Consider the following 19,494-nt stretch of genomic DNA (forward strand, 5'->3'; position numbering starts at 1 on the left):
CATAGCTGGGGCCCATGCGGGTGCCCATGGCTACTCCTTTGGTTTGGAGGAAGTGGGAGAATTGGAAGGAGAAGTTGTTAAGAGTGAGGACCAGTTCAGTCAGTCGAAGGAGGGTGTCAGTGGAAGAGTACTGGTTAGGTTGACGAGAGAGGAAGAAGCGGAGGGCTTGGAGGCCTTCGTGATGGGGGATGAGAAGTGTACAGAGACTGGATGTCCATCGTGAAGATAAGGCTTGGGGGCTGGGAAAGCGAAAATCATGGAGGAGGTGGAGGCCATGGGTGGTGTTCTTGAAAGTAGGTGGAGAGTTCTTGGACTAAGGGGGACAGGACAGTGTTGAGGTATGCAGAGATGAGTTCGGTGGGGCAGGAGGAGGCTGAGACAATGGGTCGGACAGGGCAGTCGGGTTTGTGGATTTTGGGTAGGAGGTAGAAATGGGTGGTGTGGGGTTGTGGGACTATGAGGTTGGAGGCAATGGCTGGGAGATCTCCTGAGGTGATGAGGTTATGGATGGTCTGGGAGATGATGGTTTGGTGATGTGAGGTGGGGTCATGGTCAAGGGGGCAGTAGGAGGTGGTGCCCGCGAGTTGGCGTCTAGCTTCAGCGATGTAAAGATCGGTGCGCCAAACTAGCATTGCACCTCCCTTGTCTGTCAGTTTGATGGTGAGGTTGGGGTTGGAGCGGAGGGAGTGGAGGGCGGCGTACTGTGGTGGTGAGAGTTTGGAGTGGGTGAGAGGGGTGGACAGGTTGAGGCAGTCAATGTCGCGGCGGCAGTTGGATATGAAGACATCGAGGGCGGGTAAGAGGCCAGCACGGGGTGTCCAAGTGGATGGAGTGTGTTGGAGGCAGGAGAAGGGGGTTGTCAGAGGGTGGGCGAGAGTCCTTTTTGAAGAAGTCGACACGAAGGTAAAGGCAGCGAAAGAAATGCTCGATATCTAGCCGCGTGTCGAGCTCATTGATCCGGGAACGTAGGGGGATGAAGGTATCCCTAATCAGTCCTTGCCGTTCCAAATGCATGTACATCCAGTCCCTCAGGATTCCCTCCATCAACTTGCCCACCACTGGCATCAGGCTCACTGGTCTATAGTTTCCTGGCTTGTCCTTACCACCTTTCTTAAAGAGTGGCACCACATTAGCCAACCTCCAGTCCTCCGGCACCACACCTGTGACTATCGATGATACAAATATCTCAGCAAGAGGCCCAGCAATCACTTCTCTAGCTTCCCAGAGTTCTAGGGTACACCTGATCAGGTCTTGGAGATTTATCCAACTTTACGCGTTTCAAGACATCCAGCACTTTTCTGTATACAAAGAAGTGTTGCTTCCCAATTTCATTACGGATTGGCTTGACTCTAAGATGGCCCTGCGTTCTAGCCTCCCCAACAAAGAAGAGTTTTTCATTACCAGATCCAATCAGTTCTCATTTTAAAACCTTAATTATACAACTATTCCAGGAAATCTCTGAAGTCATTCAGCAAAACAGGCTTGGTTTTTTAAACTGCATTCATAAGCTTCCTGCCATGGGGTCAGGATTGGGGCCGTTCACACAGAAATCATTCACTCTACTACATTTAACTCCTGTACATTGCTCCACCAATGAAGCAATACTTTGCAAGATGTGAAAAATATCCATGTTCAGACGAACAGGTAGTAGATAAGTCTTCCATTATCTCGGGCAATATCCATCTCCAATAAGGAAAGAGACAATTCTAACTTTCAGTAACATCACTATTATCAGTTTTAAAAATGGAAGAATTAAACCAAGTAACCATGAGATCAGTAATTTTCTCAGTAGCTGGATCACTGTTAAAATACATAAACAGGGATTGAATAAATTATCGCTTGGAAAAGTATAAAGTATACGGTCCTCCAGGAATCACTGTTAGGTATAAGCTGTGCATAATTTCTTTACAATAATTCCACGTTTCCAGATGTTACAAAGTCAACAGGAATGAAAAGTTGTGAAGATTGTAAAAGAATTCCAATTGTATACACATAACAGGGTGAGCAGGACAATGCAGAAAAGATCTTAAAAAAAATGTCACTTTCTTCCCCCACCCCCTCCCCCTTTAAGTATGAAGAATTGCAAACTTTAATGACTCATGTGTACCGTCGCTACTTAGGATCCTCTTCCCCTTACATTTACCTCAGATTAAGACAGTCAACCTACACATCCCTGAACAGTATGGGCAATTTTAACAGGGCCAATTCACCTAATCTGCACATTTTTGGATTGTGGGAGGAAACCAGAGTACGCAGAGGAAACCCACGCAGACAGGGGGAGAATGTGCAAACTCCAGACGGTTGCCCAAGGTAGGAATCGAACCCAGGTCCCTGACACCGTGAGGGAACAGTGCTAACCACTGAACCACCGTGCCGCCCCGTCACTTTCCTTTTCCCAACTGCACATTCATGATATCATTTGACTTTTCCTCTCTGGATCTGTTGGATTTCTCTTTCGCTAAGATCTCACCAACATCTTCTGTTGCCTTTGCCTTCTTCAGCCAGAAAATCTATGGCTAAGATTGCACACAAGGAACCCTCTTATCCATTTGCAGAATTCACCCTAATCTGGATTCCTTACTCACCCTACATTTTTTCATTGATAACTGCTGACATAAGATTGGCCATCTCAACTTCTCTGCTCCCCTTACATGCTCTAATTGGTTTCCCTCTAAAATGATATTAATTACTTTGATTTCAGAAATTCAACCTTAGCCTGTTATTTGACATTAGTAGAGACAAAACATCAACTCTCTGACAATATCCTTCAATCCCTGTCTGCATGACCCAACAATCAACCTCAAGCCACTGTTTCCAAGACTACCACTGACTTCTACCTCCCTTTCAAGATCCATAAACATGGTTGCCCTGTTAGATCCAATCTTTCAACTTGTTGCTGTATCACTGAACTGCTTTCTCACTACCTCACATATTTTTCCCCTTGTGTCTAGTCTCTTCTCACCTACATCTGTGATTGTTCTGATTTTCTCTTTAAGTTTAACAGTTTCCTGACATCTAGCATTGCATCACCATTATCTCTACACCAGGAATGTCCAATTTCTCTGCTCTTCCATCCTCCCCTAAGATGGCTTAAGGGAACTCCACTTTTCTTCAAGGAAATCAAACCAATCTTTTCCCATGACTATGCTACTCTTCCTGGCTGAACTTCCTTTCACATTGAACCACCTCACCTTTAACTCCTCCCACATTTTCCCAAGTGAAAGACATTGCTATGGAAATGCAGATAGGTTTGGTCTTGTCTGCCTTTGTGTGGGATACGTGAAACATGTTTGTTCCAGCTCATGGAGGCCCCTCCTCACTCATCCTTGTCTGGTACCGTAGCAGTGCCATTTTCTGTTCTCATCCAGAATTTGAAAATTTAAGTATTTTTTCTTCTAATGTGCAACATTTGCCTTCCTTCACCATCCACTTTGGAGCTTCCCTTCCTAATAACTTTTCTGTCACCATTTCTAGGGGTAGGCTTTCAAGCAATGTTTACTATAAGCTTCAGCTACATTATCCTTAACCAAGGCCTCTGCCCCCACTATAATTGACAGGACCCTCAACTGTGCTCCATTCTATTTTTCTCATCTATCATCACTCCTTCGCCTCCCTCAAAGTCACTTTGGTCCTGAACTTCCACCCTACCAGCATTTGTTTTCAACTGATCACCTGCCTCCATTTCCACTACCTCTAGCATAATACTATGTAAAACACATCACCCCCCTTCCCTCCACTTTCTGCATTCTGAAGGCAATGTTCCCTCCATTTTTTGTATCATGAAGGGATTCCTCCTTCACGTTAGCTTACTCGGCAATAATTCACAACCTACATTAAAGTGGTGCTGGAAAAGCAGAGCAGGTCAGGTAGCATCCGAGGAGTAGGAAAATCGATGCTTCGGGCAAAAGCCCATTCACAACACTGTACCTTTTCCTTTGCGTGTTATTCCTATGCAATAACATCTCCTCACCCAAGGTGAAACAGTGACTTGCTTCTTTCAATATAGCATTCTGTATTTACAGCTCATAACGTGATCACCTCTATACTAGAAAGACCAAAATGTTGATTAGATGACCACTTCAACACAGTCATTCTGCAACTGCACATTCAAATAGGAATTTAATACTAACTTAGTCTTTTTTTAGGCTCCAAATTTCTTTATTTCAGTTTAGGAGCAAAGAAAACCTTAACTGCATGGAGCAATGATAAAAGATAGCTGTACATTATGTACCTCAAATTGATGCTCAAAGTTCTGAAATTCAAAAAGCCTAGCTTGGAATCCATCTGCTAGTGCACCACCTGTAAACAAAATGCAAAACCAACATGAAGTAGCTTTTAAGTATTTCATTGTAAAGAAATATGAAAAGATTAAAATATTACAACATGTAACTATCGAAGTAGCTGCTGTGGTAATTTTCAAATTGGAATTATCTATAAACATTAATGGCATTGACTTCTTAGACAAGGACATTTCCTGAAAAAAGACTGAGATATATATAGTTTTCTATGAATGAATGTAATTTCAAAATAGTGCTATTACACCAAATGACCCAAACTGTAGCACCTTCCAGTTACATGGAAAAATATCTCAAGTCACTTCAGAATCACAAGGAAAGGCACACATTGTAATTTACACATATGTATACAAATGGATGTTAGTTTATTAATGCAAAGTACTGATTTTTAACAACTTTTTCACAAATGCTACCCCATGATATCTAAAATGACCCTCTGCAAAACTGGCACTTCTTTTTGTACACATCTACCCTAATTATCACAGTGCAGTGCCAGCTACTCAAAAGGAAGAATACACCATAACTGCAGAACACATTTCTGGCTGTATAGAACACGGGTGGCAAGCCAACAAATAAGGAAAGCTACAAAAATCTGACAAGCTCATGGGATCCAGGGTAACTTAGCAAGTCAGATTCAAAATTGCCTCAGTTACAGAAGACAGAGGATAGTAGAAGAAGGCTGTTTGTGTGACTGGAGGCTGATGTGCAATGGCATATAACAGAAATCAATGCTGGGTCCTTTGTTGTTTGTGATAAATCATAAATGTTGTAGATGGGAACGTGGGGCAAGATGATAAGTAAATTTGTAGATGACCCAAAATTGGCCAGGTGGTTGACAGTGAGGAGGAAAGTTACAGGATGATATAAAAGGATCATTCAGATGGGCACATCAGTGGCAGAAGAAATTTACCTGTGATAAATGAGAGATGATGCAGTGGTTCTGTACGCCGAGCTGGAGGTTTTTGTTGCAAACGTTTCGTCCCCTGGCTAGGAGACATCATCAGTGCTCTGGAGCCTCCTGCGAAGCGCTTCTTTGATGTTTCTTCCGGTATTTATAGTGGTCTGTCCTTGCCGCTTCCGGGTGTCAGTTTCAGCTGTCCGCTGTAGTGGTTGGTATATTGGGTCCGGGTCGATGTGTTTATTGATGGAGTTTGTGGATGAATGCCATGCCTCTAGGAATTCCCTGGCTGTTCTCTGTCTGGCTTGCCCTATGATAGTAGTGTTTTCCCAGTCGAATTCATGTTGCTTGTTGTCTGAGTGTGTGGCTACTAGGGATAGCTGGTCGTGTCGTTTCGTGGCTAGTTGGTGTTCATGTATGCGGATTGTTAGCTGTCTTCCTGTTTGTCCTATATAGTGTTTTGTGCAGTCCTTGCATGGTATTTTATAAACATTAGTTTTGCTCATGTTGGGTATTGGCTCCTTTGTTCTAGTAAGTTGTTGTCTGAGCGTGGCTGTTGGTTTGTGTGTCGTTATGAGTCCTAAGGGTCGCAGTAGTCTGGCTGTCAGTTCTGAAACGCTCCTGATGTATGGTAGTGTGGCTAGTCCTTTTGGTTGTGGCATGTCCTCGTTCCGTGGTCTATCTCTTAGGCATCTGTTGATAAAGTTGCGCGGGTATCCGTTTTTGGCGAATACCTTGTATAGGTATTCCTCTTCCTCTTTTCGCAGTTCTGGTGTACTGCAGTGTGTTGTAGCTCTTTTGAATAGTGTCCTGATGCAGCTTCGTTTGTGTGTGTTGGGGTGGTTACTTTCATAGTTTAGGACTTGGTCTGTGTGTGTTATTTTCCTATGTACCCTTGTGGTGAATTCTCCGTTCGGTGTTCTCTGTACTATCACGTCTAGGAATGGGAGTTGGCTATCCTTTTCTACTTCTCTCTTGAATCGGATTCCTGTGAGTGTGGCTTTGATGATCCGGTGTGTTTTTTCTATTTCCGTGTTTTTGATGATTACGAACAGAACCACTACAACAAGCATCTGAGCTACAAATCTTCACACAAACTTTGAGAGATGATGCACTTTGGAAGAAGGAACAAGACAAGGGAGAGTACCCATGAAATAGCAAGACACTAGAAAACTCAGGAACAGAGGGATCTTGGGTTGCTACTGTAAAGGCAACAGGATAGGTTAAAAGAGTAGTTAAGGAGGCATATGGGGCACTTGCCTTTATCAGTTGTGGCATGGATTATAAGAGCAGGGAAGTCATGTTGGGCCTTACTTTGGTTAGTCCACAGCTGGAGTATTGCACACACCTCTGGTCACCACACTATAGGAAGGATGCAATTGCACTGGAGGGGATGCAAAGAAGATTCACCAAGATGTTGCCTGTGATTGCGTTTTTCAGCTATGAAGACAGGCTGGATAAACTTGATTTGTTTTCTTTGGAACTGAGAAGGTTGAAGGTGAATCTGACAGAGATGTACAAGCTTAAGGACTGCATGGACAGAGTGAATAGAAAACAACTGATTGCCTAAGGGTCAATAACAAGGGGGCATAGTTTTTAAGTGAAAGGTACGAGATTCAGAGGCGATTTGAGGAAATACATTTCCACCCGGAGAGGCTGGTGTGGATCTGGAACGCTCTGCCTGGGAGGGTTGTTGAAACAAGAAACCCCACAAACTTTAAAAAGCACAGTACTTTGATAAGTACTTGAACTTTCATAACAATCAAAGCTATAGGCCTAGTGTAGGAAACTGGAACTAGTTTTGGTAACAGAATAGTTTTGGTGGTACAGACTCAATGGGCTGTATACTGTATGATTCTATGAAAAGATTAACTGCAGTTAGGTAATACTTTAGGATGTCATTATCTAATAGCTACAGTCTTGGGACCCTAGTTCATATCCTCATCTAAAAGTTAGAAAAAACAAACAAAAACAGAAATTGTTGGAAAAACCCAGCAAGTCTGGCAGCATCTGTGGAGAGAAAGCAAACTTTACATTTCAGGTCCAGTGATCCTTCTTCCGAACTGTGTTTTTGTTAAGAAGATCACACTTCAGAATCTTCCCTTTAAGACTAAGAAAAGTTGAAGAACATACAAGTTTTACTGAGGATCACAGAAAATTGACAGCACTGAAAAAGCTCATTCAGTATATAGTGTCTGCATCGGGGTGAATAAAATCTAACCACTCATTCTAATCTCATCCTTCAGCACCTGGTCTATAGGTTACAATCCTTCAGCTGTAGATACATATTCTTTTTAAATTGAAGGTTTCTGCCTCCCTTACTAAACCAGGTATCAAATTCCAGATGTTCACCAACCTCTGGGTGAATAGGGTTTTTTCCAATCATGTCTCCCATAATCTTTCTTCCAATCACCTTCAATCTCTGTCTCGTTATAATTTCCATCTCTGCTCGGAAAATAGGTATTTCCTGACTACCCTATTTCACCCCCCAACTACCATTCAATTTTGTACTACTAAGTAATCCCTTAGCTTTCTCTGCTATTTACATTCAAGACCTCTCTAATATTTAAGAACACTGCAACACTTACCTCCTTCTGGCATTCCCTGCGCTTTGTGAATTCTGGCATTAACAGCTTCCTTAGCAGAAACAAAAAATATGCGATTCTCAGCCTGTGCATGATCCACTACTCCAAGTTCATCAACAAGGAAACTAACACAGCGGTCAGTATGTTGCTGACGTACCTGAATAGTAAAAGTGATATTGATGAAAATCAACAGAAATATCACAATAAACAAATATACTAAATTATGATGTAATCAACATCCAAGCAACTATATGTAACATTCAATAAATACAGGAGTAATTTAGCCAGTGATGTTATTTTTAGATTCAAAAGTTCTAAAAGAAGCTATAATTACAGTGTACAACTTACTTCATCCATATATTCTGGCTCAGAAGCAGAAGCATCCCAACGATTATTCAAGATAAAAATATTAGGCTTGGAAAGTCGCTCATTAACTTTATGAAAAAATTGTTTCTCCTGAAAGTGAAATGACAAAAATACTCAGAATCCAAAGTTCCCATTAAAATTGTAGAATCTATGTTTGAAAATAAGCTCAAGTAATAGATTCAATGTTAAGCTGTACTCTGCAATGAATAAACTGACATTCTTTTATACCCATGAACATTTGAATACAGACTTTATTTTAAACTAGTGGATTGGTTCCTTGCTGATAGCATTACAGAACTTGTAACCAAGCAACATGATCGAATGCTCCAATGACAGGAGTCCCAATCCCACTCAAGGAAGTTGGTGATTTTAAATTCAATTAATTAATAACAATCTGGAATAATATGCTAATCTCATTAGTAGTCATCACGAAACTACCAAATTGTAATTGATGTCATAGGATTTGTTAAAAGTCATTCAGGAGAGAAAATCTACCATCCATCCTGATCTTGCCTAAATGTGACACCCTATCATAACAAATAGTTGGATGGGTTATATTAACTACTATGAAAGCATCATGTACCTACACTATAATGATTGCACAGCAAAGATGGTTCACCATCATCTTAAAACTAATGAGCGATGTGAAATAAATGTCTGCAATATCTAAAACCCTTAATTAATTTTTAAATATCAGCTGGAGACAATATGAAGTTGTTAAGTGGATACCAAAACAGTTTAGTACACAAATTCTGGGTTTGTTGCAGTGTTTGATTTAGCTCAACTTTTATTTTCAAAATTAGTATACATCCACTATATTACAAGTTTCATAATTGCTAAATTATTTTTATTCAGCAATTTACACGAAAGCTCTTTTTTTAGTTGCAATTAACAAAGAAACATCAATGGAAAGAAGTAGAAAGGAGTAACTTTTTTTTAAAAAAGTATAAATGGGACAAACACAAAAACGTAACACTTACAGTCTGCATAAGTGTCGATTCTGAATTTGCTACTAGCACAAAGACATCAGCATCCAGACAAAACTTGTCAATCCAGCTATCCAACTCTGTGGTGACATCAGTACCAGGGCTAAATCAAGAAACGTCAGTTAGACTTGACACTAAATGTATTAATATATAGATATTTTAAAATGCTAAACACTTATTAATTTTTACAAATATTTACAACCATCACAGTCAAACATCACAATCAGAACAACTTTTCAAATAATGTACTTTTGCTTCTGCCTAGTTGCAACAAAAAAATTGCTCTAGACAATATCACTATTGACTAATTCATAAATTCATCAATTTCAAATTATTCTGAAATATTTCACACCTGTCCATCAACACCAAGTCATCTCGAAGAAGAGCACACTTCGATTTTGGCCAAAAAACACGGACTAGACAACCAGCATCTAAATATTCATTCTGATGCAGGGCATGTGCCAGTTGGTTCACAGTCTAAAAAATACAGAAGGAATTTTTTTTTAAAAAACACTACTATTGCATTATTAACAAATATTGTCGGCTGGAAGCAAAATAACACACTAATAGAGAAAAATAACAAAAATTAGAGGAAAAATACTTGAACATCTAGATTTCATTATATTTATATGACAATATAAACTCTCTCTTCAAGAAGATTCAAATACCTATACATTCTCCTCTGTTATTGATACCTCTAATTTGTAATTAAGACTAGTGAACATATTCACACCCTGCCGCATTTTTCAAGAGTTCTCAAGGGGTTTGAAAATCTAGATAAATGCACAAACATGCACTTACACAAATTATAGGCTGAAACCAGTTATATAAGGTCTTAAAATTGCATACCAATTCCTCTAAAGTTGTTGCCCCCGGCCTGTACATTAAATGATTCTTGATCCTTCTGGATTTCAACAACCATTCACAACTGTTTTTCACATTTATTGCCTCCTGTTCCCACTCAATCATTCTTCTTATACAAACTCACTTACATATATGTGAGACCATATCACCATCAAATCTTCTCTGTAAGCATGAATGCAACTTCCCACAAGTCTTTCATATCTCTTAACACCTATATCACCCTCCTCCAATGATTGTTCTCGCAATATGTTCATGCGAAGTTTCTCCCCAGACTCCCTTGTGAAGTCATTTTCACACTACTAATATCATTCTGTCTAGTATTACATTATCACAATATTTACTTGTCCTTTTGCCTTTGTTTCAATGCCCATCATACCAGTAAACAGTCTCTTATCTTTGCCACTGCACAGGTACAATCTCCATTTTTGCCAGATTTAAGTCAGAAGTGCAGACAATATTAACATAACTGGTGCATAAATGACTATAAAAATCCTGGTAAATGCCTACATCAGCAAAACCTAGTGAAGCTCCCTGGTGCAGGAAATGAGGTAGGAAGGAATATTAAATTGCATAAGTGCCAGCTTCGCAATAGCATGCTGAAAGTCGAGAAAAAAGCGTAGGCTGTAGTTGCCGATAGCAACCAACATTAACTTTTTTTTCATACATTAGCATGTCATTAGTATGTATAATAAACCAAGTGATCACCAGCTTAAAGCATACCTCTGCAATTAAATATGCAAATGAGAAACATGTGCATTCAGAACCAAGTTGGCGTACAGCAGGAAAGGTAGTCTTCCTGCTGGAGGATTTGTAACAAGTAGGATCTCTCTGCTGTGTGGGGACCTTTGTTGGAATGTGGAAGAGAAGGCTAAACTGTTGCACTGAACTTGGGTGGTAGCTTTCAAGACCATCAATAATACCCTTACTGGCATAAAATTCACTAAAGAGGAGGAAAACAACAACAAACTGCCATTCCTGGATGTCACAGTAGAGCGAACAGCCAATGGGGAACTGCAAACCAGCATCTACAAGAATACAACACATACTGACCAAATATTGAACGACAAAAGCAATCCTTCCAACATCCACAAACGAAGCTGCATCAGAACATTATTTCAATGAGCCAACACACACTGCAGCACAGACGAACTACACAGAGCAGAGGAAAATCACCTATACCATGTATTCAAAAAGAATGGGTACGCAAAAAAAAAAGTCCGCCGATTTCTCATGGTGGTCCACAAACCCACCAACACACTAAAGCAGCAGCGAATGAACTTGAAAAACCTTATACAGACAACAAGCCAAACTAATGACATTTACAAAATACCGTGCAAGAACTGTAACAAACACTACATTGGACAAACAGGCAGAAAATTAGCCACCAGGAGACATAAACATCATCCAGCCACAAAACGACATGACCCCCTCTCACTGGTATCTTTACATACAGAAAAGGATACCACTTTGATTAGGATAAGTCAGAGACAGACACGAGAATTCCTAGAAGCATGGCATTTCAACCGGAACCCTATCTACCGCCCCCTGAGAGAAAGAACAGGAAATGGCATCACCAACCCATATAAATATAAAGCAGGAATCATCAACAGTGCTTCACCTGGAGGGTGACAAAACGTCTGGAAATGAACCTTCCAGCTTAGCAAGCAAACCTACAGCCAGCTCTTTTCAGGTTCCAAGGCCCACCTTTCAAACAGGAATACAACACAAACAGATAGATAGAAAATCATTTCAGAGTTTTCAGTCTGTGACCCCCTTCAAATGTGCCAGGGTCCCGATTGAGAACGGCTGGATGCTGAGGTTGGGTATTTTCTGTTTGCCTCCGCAAATGGTTAGGCCTCCTTATTGTGCATTGTCAATCGAGTCATAGAGATGTACATCACAGAAACAGACCCTTCGGTCCAGCTCGTCCATACCGACCAGATATCCCAACCCAATCTAGTCCAACCTGCCAGCAGCCGGCCCATATCCCTCCAAACCCTTCCTATTCATTTAAATTTTGCGATTGTACTAGTCTCCAACACTTCCTCTGGCTGCTCATTCCATACACGTCACCCTCTGCGTGAAAAAGTTGCCACTTAGGTCTCATTTATATCTTTTCCCTCTCACTCTAAACCTATTACCTCTAGTTCTGGACTCCTCCACCCCAGGGAAAAGACTTTGTCTATTTATCCTATCCATGCCCCTCATAATTTAATAAACGTCTATAAGGTCACCCCTCAGCCTCCAATGCTCCAGAGAAAACAGCCCCAGCCTGTTCAACCTCTCCCTATAGCTCAAATCCTCCAACCCGGGCAACATCGTTGAAAAGTCTTTTCTGAATCCCTTCAAGTTTCACAACACCTTTCCGATAGGAAGGAGACCAGAATTGCATGCAATATTCCAAAAATGACCTAACCAATGTCCTATACAGCCGCAACATCACCTCCTGTACTCAATACTCTGACCAACAAAGGAAAACCTACCAAACGCCTTCTTCACCATCCTACCTGCGACTCCACTTTCAAGGAGCTACGAACCTGCACTCCAAGGTCTCTCTGTTCAACAACACTCCTGAGGATCTTACCATTAAGTTTATAAGCCCTGCTAAGATTTGGTTTCCCAAAATGCAACTCTTCACATTTATCTTTACCAGCTCATTGGTCCATCTGATCAAGATCCCGTTGCAATTGGAGGTAACCTTCTTCGCTGTCCACAACACCTTCAGTTTTAGTGTCATCTGCAAACTTACTAACTATATCTCTTATGCTCACATCCAAATCATTTATGTAAATGATGAAAAGCACTGGACCAAGCACAAATCCTTGTGGCACTCCACTGATCACAGGCCGCCAGTCTGAAAAACAACTCTCCACCACAAACCTCTGTCTTCTACCATTGAGCCAGTTCAGTAACCAAATTGCTAGTTCTCCCTATATTCTGTGAGATCTAACCTTGCTAACCGTTGTCCCATGGGGAACCTTGTCAAATGCCTTACTGGAGTCCATATAGATCACATCTATGACTCTGCCCTCATCAATCCCCTTTGTTACTTCTTCAAAAAACTAAATCAAGTTTGTAAGACATGATTTCCCACACACAAAGCCATGTTGACTATCCCTAATCAGTCCTTGCCTTTCCAAATACATGTCCATCCTTGTCCCTCAGGATTCCCTCCAATAACTTGCCCTCCATCGATGTCAGGCTCACTGGTCTATAGTTCCCTGGCTTGTCCTTACCATCTTTCTTAAACGGTGGCACCACGTCAGCCAACCTCCAGTCTTCCGGCACCTCACCTGTGACTATCGATGATCAAATATCTCAGCAAAAGGCCCAGCATCACTTCTCTAGCTTCCCACAGAGTTCTTGGGTACACCTTAACAGGTCCTGTGGATTTATCCACTTTTATGCATTTCAATACATCCAGCATTTCTCCTCTGTAATATGGACATTTTTCAAGATATCACCATCTATTTCCCTACATTCGATACTTTCCACAGTAAATACTGATGCAAAATACTCATTTAGTATCTCCCTGATCTCCTGCGACTCCAAACAAAGGCCACCTTGCTGATCTTTGACGGGCCCTATTCTCTCCCTGGTTACCCTTTTGTCTTTAATGTATTTGTAAAAACGTTTTGGGTTCTCCTTAACTTCATTTGCTAAAGCTATGTCCCCTTTTTGCCCTCCTGATTTCTCTCTTAAGTATACTCCTACTGCCTTTATACTCTCCTAAGGATTCACTCGATCTATCTTGTCAATACCTGACATATGCTTCCTTCTTTTTCTTAACCAAAACCTCAATTTCTTTAGTCATCCAGCATTCCCTATACCTACCAGCCTTTCTTTTCACCATAACAGGAATATACTTTCTCTGGACTCTCGTTATCTCATTTCTGAAGGCTTCCTATTTTCCAGCCGTCCCTTTATCTGTGAACACCTGCACCCAATCAGCTTTTGAAAGTTCTTGCCTAATACCATCAGAATAGGCCTTTCTCACCAGCGGTTGGCTGATGCATGATTGCATTTGACCGTTGTACTGCCTCTAAGTGGAATTCCCATTTAATTCCCATCCTATTAGCCCACTTGCCACTGCAGCAAGTTTCTGCCCATTGAAGCTTTCTACTAACTAACAAGAAATAACTCAATTACTAAAGCCGCCTGTAAACCTCTTCAACTTCACTGATTTCTTTTCAATGCTGTTCTTTAAAGCATCAAGTAAAAACAGCTGAGAGGTGACTTGATAGGGAATTGTTATTTGGACTTTCATTGACAAAATGTTTTATTAATTTGAAAAGTGTAAAAGGGACATTAAGTTAAAAGGCAGACTTCAACAGAAATCCAGCTGGGCATGAAATCAGACAGCTCATGTGGGAACTAAGTCAAAATACATCACAGAGAGGCACATAAAGTTAAGTGAAACAGGATTACTGTATACCAACCCACTATTTGGCCACCATCCGAAGAATATTCAGAAGCTTTCAAAAGGTCCTAGGGCTTGGCCCACCTCAATGACATCTTTTGTAACTGGTCTACTGGAATAACAGTGAGGCAATGATTGGACACTGATTTGACCCACAGACTATTTGTGAAGTATAAAAGAGGAGATTCTCACAACACAAGATTTGTAGAAATTTTACATATTGGACTGACTGATAGCACAGTACTTAGGGAAGACAAGGCAATTTTTCTGTGGAGATTTTGTCTCTCAAATTAGAGGGGAAGATAATACATTCCAAAATACTAGTGGTATGATACTACAGTCTCAAACATTAGAATGCATCAGGTCTAATCTACACTAAAAGAACAACATTTCAAAATTTGGGAATTTTGTACCTTGATTTTCTAAACTGACCTATTCATTTACTGCTAGGTCTACCTTCACTACTCAAAGAATGCAACGTTTCACTTTCCTCTGCCAAAATTATTTAGTATTTTAGAATAATCATTAAATGTCAAGACAGCCACATGATCATCTTTTTCAGTGGCCACCTTTAAATTGTTCTGCTTCCCATCGACCTTAAGCTCAATGTAAAAGATGTTAAATTCCATGTCACCCAGAAAGAGTGATGTAGAGCTATCGCGTCTGTACCGTCAGTTCCTTGCCTACGTCAGCACAAACAAGCACTGCCATAGTTACTTCAACTACCTCTTGGCACATATTACTTACTTTTCAACTGAATCAAACAAACTGCTTCCTCAATTCCATTTTCAAACCCACATAGTTAATAATATTGTGATTATCGCACTTCTCAGAAACTGTACTCTCCCCATTCAAATCACTGCCTTTCCAAAAACAAAACTTTTCACCATTCTGTCTTTAATCTGTGATCTTATCTTCAACCTCCTTTCCTTCTCAGAGATTCCAAAACATTTGTCACTTCCTTGAATCATTTTCATCTCTCATGAAAGACTCCAGTTTGGCTTTCCTTAAAATGAATTAGCTAAACCAAAAACATCAGCATCTTCAATTATTATTAGCAGGAATGCACTATCCATCTTCAGCTTCATTATAGTGTTTAGCATCGTACTGTCACCCTCCAATACTCCACTTCCTTCATACAGCTCTGAGACTACCCTTGTAGAATTCTAATCTCAGGTATGCAAATGTAGTCAGTGCATCTGAAGTAACAGTCTTTCTCCTTCCCACAGTGCAATCTTGAGCTTCCACAAGGATCTTTGTCTACATGTTCTCCATCAGATCATCATTCATTGACAGAACAACTTTCAATAGATGCTGACACCAATTTTAGTTATGGAGCAGGCCAGACCCCTCATAACATTAGTAGAAGGTCGTCCAGACCCCAACTTTGCTGGTCGTCTTAAGCAGGTGAAGAGGAAAATGGCACGGGGCAGGGTGACACTAGGCACAAGGACACACAAGATAGTCGCTGAGCCATCAGTTTGCCAACTTGACATACAAGATGGCTGCCAAATCACAATATGTGGAGAAACAGCAGAGCAGATACAGATACTGCTTTGGACTACCAGAGTGCCAACACAATACACTCACAACCCAGTTGATTAGTTTAAGGTAGGTGGAGGAGAGAATACACATGAGTAACAAACATTGCCCAAAGAGTCTGGGTCCAGCCAATACCTCTTTCAGAAATGCTAACAGCTTGATATAGACCGAATACAAAATGCTAATAGCCAGAACTACAGTAATCGTCCTTCTCAGGAAGAGTGATTAGCGCCCATTACTACAGCAATGGATTTCCGCGCAGTCATTGAAACTGAATGTCTACACTGAAACTGACAATGACCAGGCGGAAATTAACCAAAGGCTGCCCTGGAACTGACAAAGACTGTGTCAAAATTATCAACAATTCTGCAATGATTGTAATATGGTTTGTTTATGGCAAAGACAATAATCTCAACGCCGACCTACAAGTACTTGACATGTACTCCAGGTCGAGAGAAGACTCTCAGCTGACCCCTGTTCTGTTGGTGCCTCTCTCTCCCCAGAGCTCTGGTATTTTCTTGTGCAATAAACTCTGTCATTGAACCCTGATTCTGACTCTGAGACTGGTGTTTTTCCCACAACACAGGTGTAAAGTGGATATTCCAGGAGAGCTGCCACTGGTAAAACCACTTAGTTTTAAACAAAACATAATTTATTTACAGGATTCATGTAGGGACACTGTTGTTTGTGATATACATAAATGCCCTGGAGAAACATATAGGTGGTCTGATTACCAAGTTTGCAGATGACACTAAGATTGGTGGAGTAGCAGATAGAGAAGGGGATTGTCAGAGAATGCATAAGAATTTGGAGATAGGAGAGTTGGGCAGAGAAACAGTAAAAGGTTTTCAGTCCAGGCAAATGCAAGGTGATACATTTTGGAACATCCAATTCAAAAGTGAACTGTATGGTAAATGGAAAATCCCTGCGGAAAATTGATGTAGAGAGAGATCTGGGTGTTCAGGTCCGTTGTACCCTGAAGGTGGCAATGCAGGTTGACAAAATGGTCAAGGCGGCATACGGCACGCTTTCCTTCATCAGATTGGGTATGGAGTACAAGAGTTGGTAGGTCATGTTACGGTTGTATAGGACTTTGGTTTAGTCACATTTGGAATACTGCGTGCAGTTCTGGTCGCCACATTATCAAAGGAAGTGGATGCTTTGAAGAGAGTGCACAGGAGGTTCACCAGGATGTTGCCAGGTAAGGAAAGCGCTAGCTATGAACAGAGGTTGAGTAGGTTAGGTTTTTTTCATTAGAAAGACGGAAGATGAGGGGAGACCTGATTGAGGTCTACAAAATCAAGAGATTGTATAGACAGGGTGGATAGCAATAAGCTTTTTCCCTAGAGTGGGGGACTCAATTACAAGGGGTCACAAGTTCAAGGTGAGAGAGAATAAGTTTGAGAGAGATATATATGGAAACTTATTTACGCAAAGAGTGGTGGGTGTCGGGAACACATTGCCACCTGAGGTCAACGAGTCATAGAGATGTACAGCATGGAAACAGATCCTTCAATCCAACTCCTCCATGCAGATATCCCAAGCCAATTTAGTCCCACCTATCAGCACCCCGCCCATAACCCTCCAAACCTTTCCTATTCATATACCCATCCAGACGCCTTTTAAATGTTGCAATTGTACTAGCCTCCACCACTTCCTCCGGCAGCTCATTGCATACATACACCACCCTCTGCGTGGAAAGGCTGCCCCTTAGGTGTCTTTTATATCTTGCCCCTCTCACTCTAAATCTATGCCCTGTAGTTCTGGATTCCCCCATCCCAGGGAAGAGACTTTGTCTATTTATCCTATCCATGCCTCTCATGATTTTTTAAACCTCTATAAAGGTCACCCCTCAGCCTTTGACACTCCAGGGAAAACATAGCCTAGCTTACTCAATCTCTTCCTGTAGCTCAAATCCTCCAACCCTGGCAACATCCTTGTGAATCTTTTCTGAATCCTTTCAAATTTGAATTGAATTGAATTTATTGTCACATGTACCGAGACACAGTGAAAAGCTTTGTCTTGCAAGCAACACAGGCACATCACAGAGTTAAGTAGCATAGGTAAGTAAATAATAGGTAAACAGCAGCAAAAACAAAAACACAGGTACAGGCAAATACAGTTTGAGAGTCCATTCAGTATTCTAACAACAATCGGGTAGAAACTGTTTCAACCAGCTGGTGCGTGTGTTTAGGCTTCTGTACGTTGTCTCCAATGGTAGAGGTTGTAGAAAAACATCGTCAGAGTGGGATGGATCTTTGAGAATGCTGGCAACCTTTCCTCGACAGCGGGTCTGGTAGATAAGGTTCTATAGATGAGAAGTTAAAAATCACACAACACCACGTTATAGTCCAACAGGTTTATTTGGAAGCATTCGCTTGCAGAGCTCTGCTCTTTCATCAGGTGGTTGTGGTATAGATAGGAAGTTGGCCTTTGGATTGTCTGGGCTGAGTTCACCACTCTCTGTAACCATCTCCGATCTTGAATGGTACAGTTGCTATACCAGGTAGTCATACATCCAGACAGAATGCTCTCGATGGTGCACCTATAAAGGTTGGCAAGGGTATTCGCGCCGTCATGTCTAATTTCCTCAGCTGCCTGAAGAGACGTTGTTGGACCTCCGTAGCCAGTGCGTCTACATGAAGAGTCCAAGAAAGCTTGCTGTGGATGACCACTCCCAGGAGCTTGACACTCTCCACCTCTATGCTGTTAATGTGTAGGGGGCATGAGAAAAATCCCACTGAAAGTCAATAATGAGTTCCTTGGTTTTGCCGGCATTGAGAGCTAGGTAGTTCTCAGTGCACCATTTCTCCAGGTCTTCCACCTCCTGTCTGTAGTCTGTTTTGTCGCCATCTGAGATTTGACTGACTATGGTGGTGTCATCAGCGAACCAGTAAATGGCATTAGCATCTGGTATTTGGCGACACAGTCATGGGTATACAGTGAGTGCAGTTGGGGGGTTGAGTACCCCCCCACCCTCCACTACTCCAGTGTTGAGTGTTAGTGGGGATGAAATATTATCCCCAATCTTCACTGATTGTGGCCTGTGGTCCAGGAAACTGAAGATCCAGTTGCAGAGAGTGGGGCTTAGTCCAAAATCATTAAGTTTAATAATCAGTGTTGAGGGGATAATGTTGTTGAAGGCTGAACTGCAGTCAATGAGTAGGATTCTTACGCGGCTGTTCTTGGTATCAAGATGTTCTAGAGAGGAGTGAAGGGCAAAGTAATATAGCATCTGATTTGGATCTATTAGTCCGATAGGCAAATTGGAGAGATCAAGAGTAGTGAGGAGGCTGGAGTTGATTAATGCAAACCTTTCAAAGCACTTCATGACCACCAAAGTTAGGACCACTGGCGGTAGCCATTCAGACATGCTGCATGAGCCTTCTTAGGCACAGGGATGATATTGGCCGTCTTGAAACAGGCAAGGACAGTGGTCTGCTGCAGGGGGAGGTTGAAGATGTTAGAGAAGACCTCTGCTTGTGCATACACTGAGTGAACGGCCTGGTACTCCGCCTAGTCCTGTCGCTTTCCTTGG

At 41.5% G+C, this 19,494-nt stretch overlaps 1 protein-coding gene across 1 annotated transcript in view; it reads right to left on the reverse strand.

The window, feature by feature from the left end:
* The window catches only part of LOC132821885 (mitofusin-1-like), a 75,987-nt gene that overhangs the window by 42,752 nt on the left and 13,741 nt on the right, over positions 1–19,494 (reverse strand). Inside the window, exons 5-9 of the mRNA XM_060834804.1 lie at positions 9,483–9,607; positions 9,125–9,233; positions 8,127–8,234; positions 7,782–7,935; positions 4,232–4,299 (exon numbers count right to left, since the gene is read on the reverse strand). Coding sequence (XP_060690787.1) covers positions 4,232–4,299; positions 7,782–7,935; positions 8,127–8,234; positions 9,125–9,233; positions 9,483–9,607 — 564 coding nt within the window. The remainder of the gene's footprint in view (positions 1–4,231; positions 4,300–7,781; positions 7,936–8,126; positions 8,235–9,124; positions 9,234–9,482; positions 9,608–19,494) is intronic.

Source organism: Hemiscyllium ocellatum, chromosome 13 (genome assembly GCF_020745735.1).
Source record: "Hemiscyllium ocellatum isolate sHemOce1 chromosome 13, sHemOce1.pat.X.cur, whole genome shotgun sequence".
Classification (NCBI taxonomy): domain Eukaryota; kingdom Metazoa; phylum Chordata; class Chondrichthyes; order Orectolobiformes; family Hemiscylliidae; genus Hemiscyllium; species Hemiscyllium ocellatum.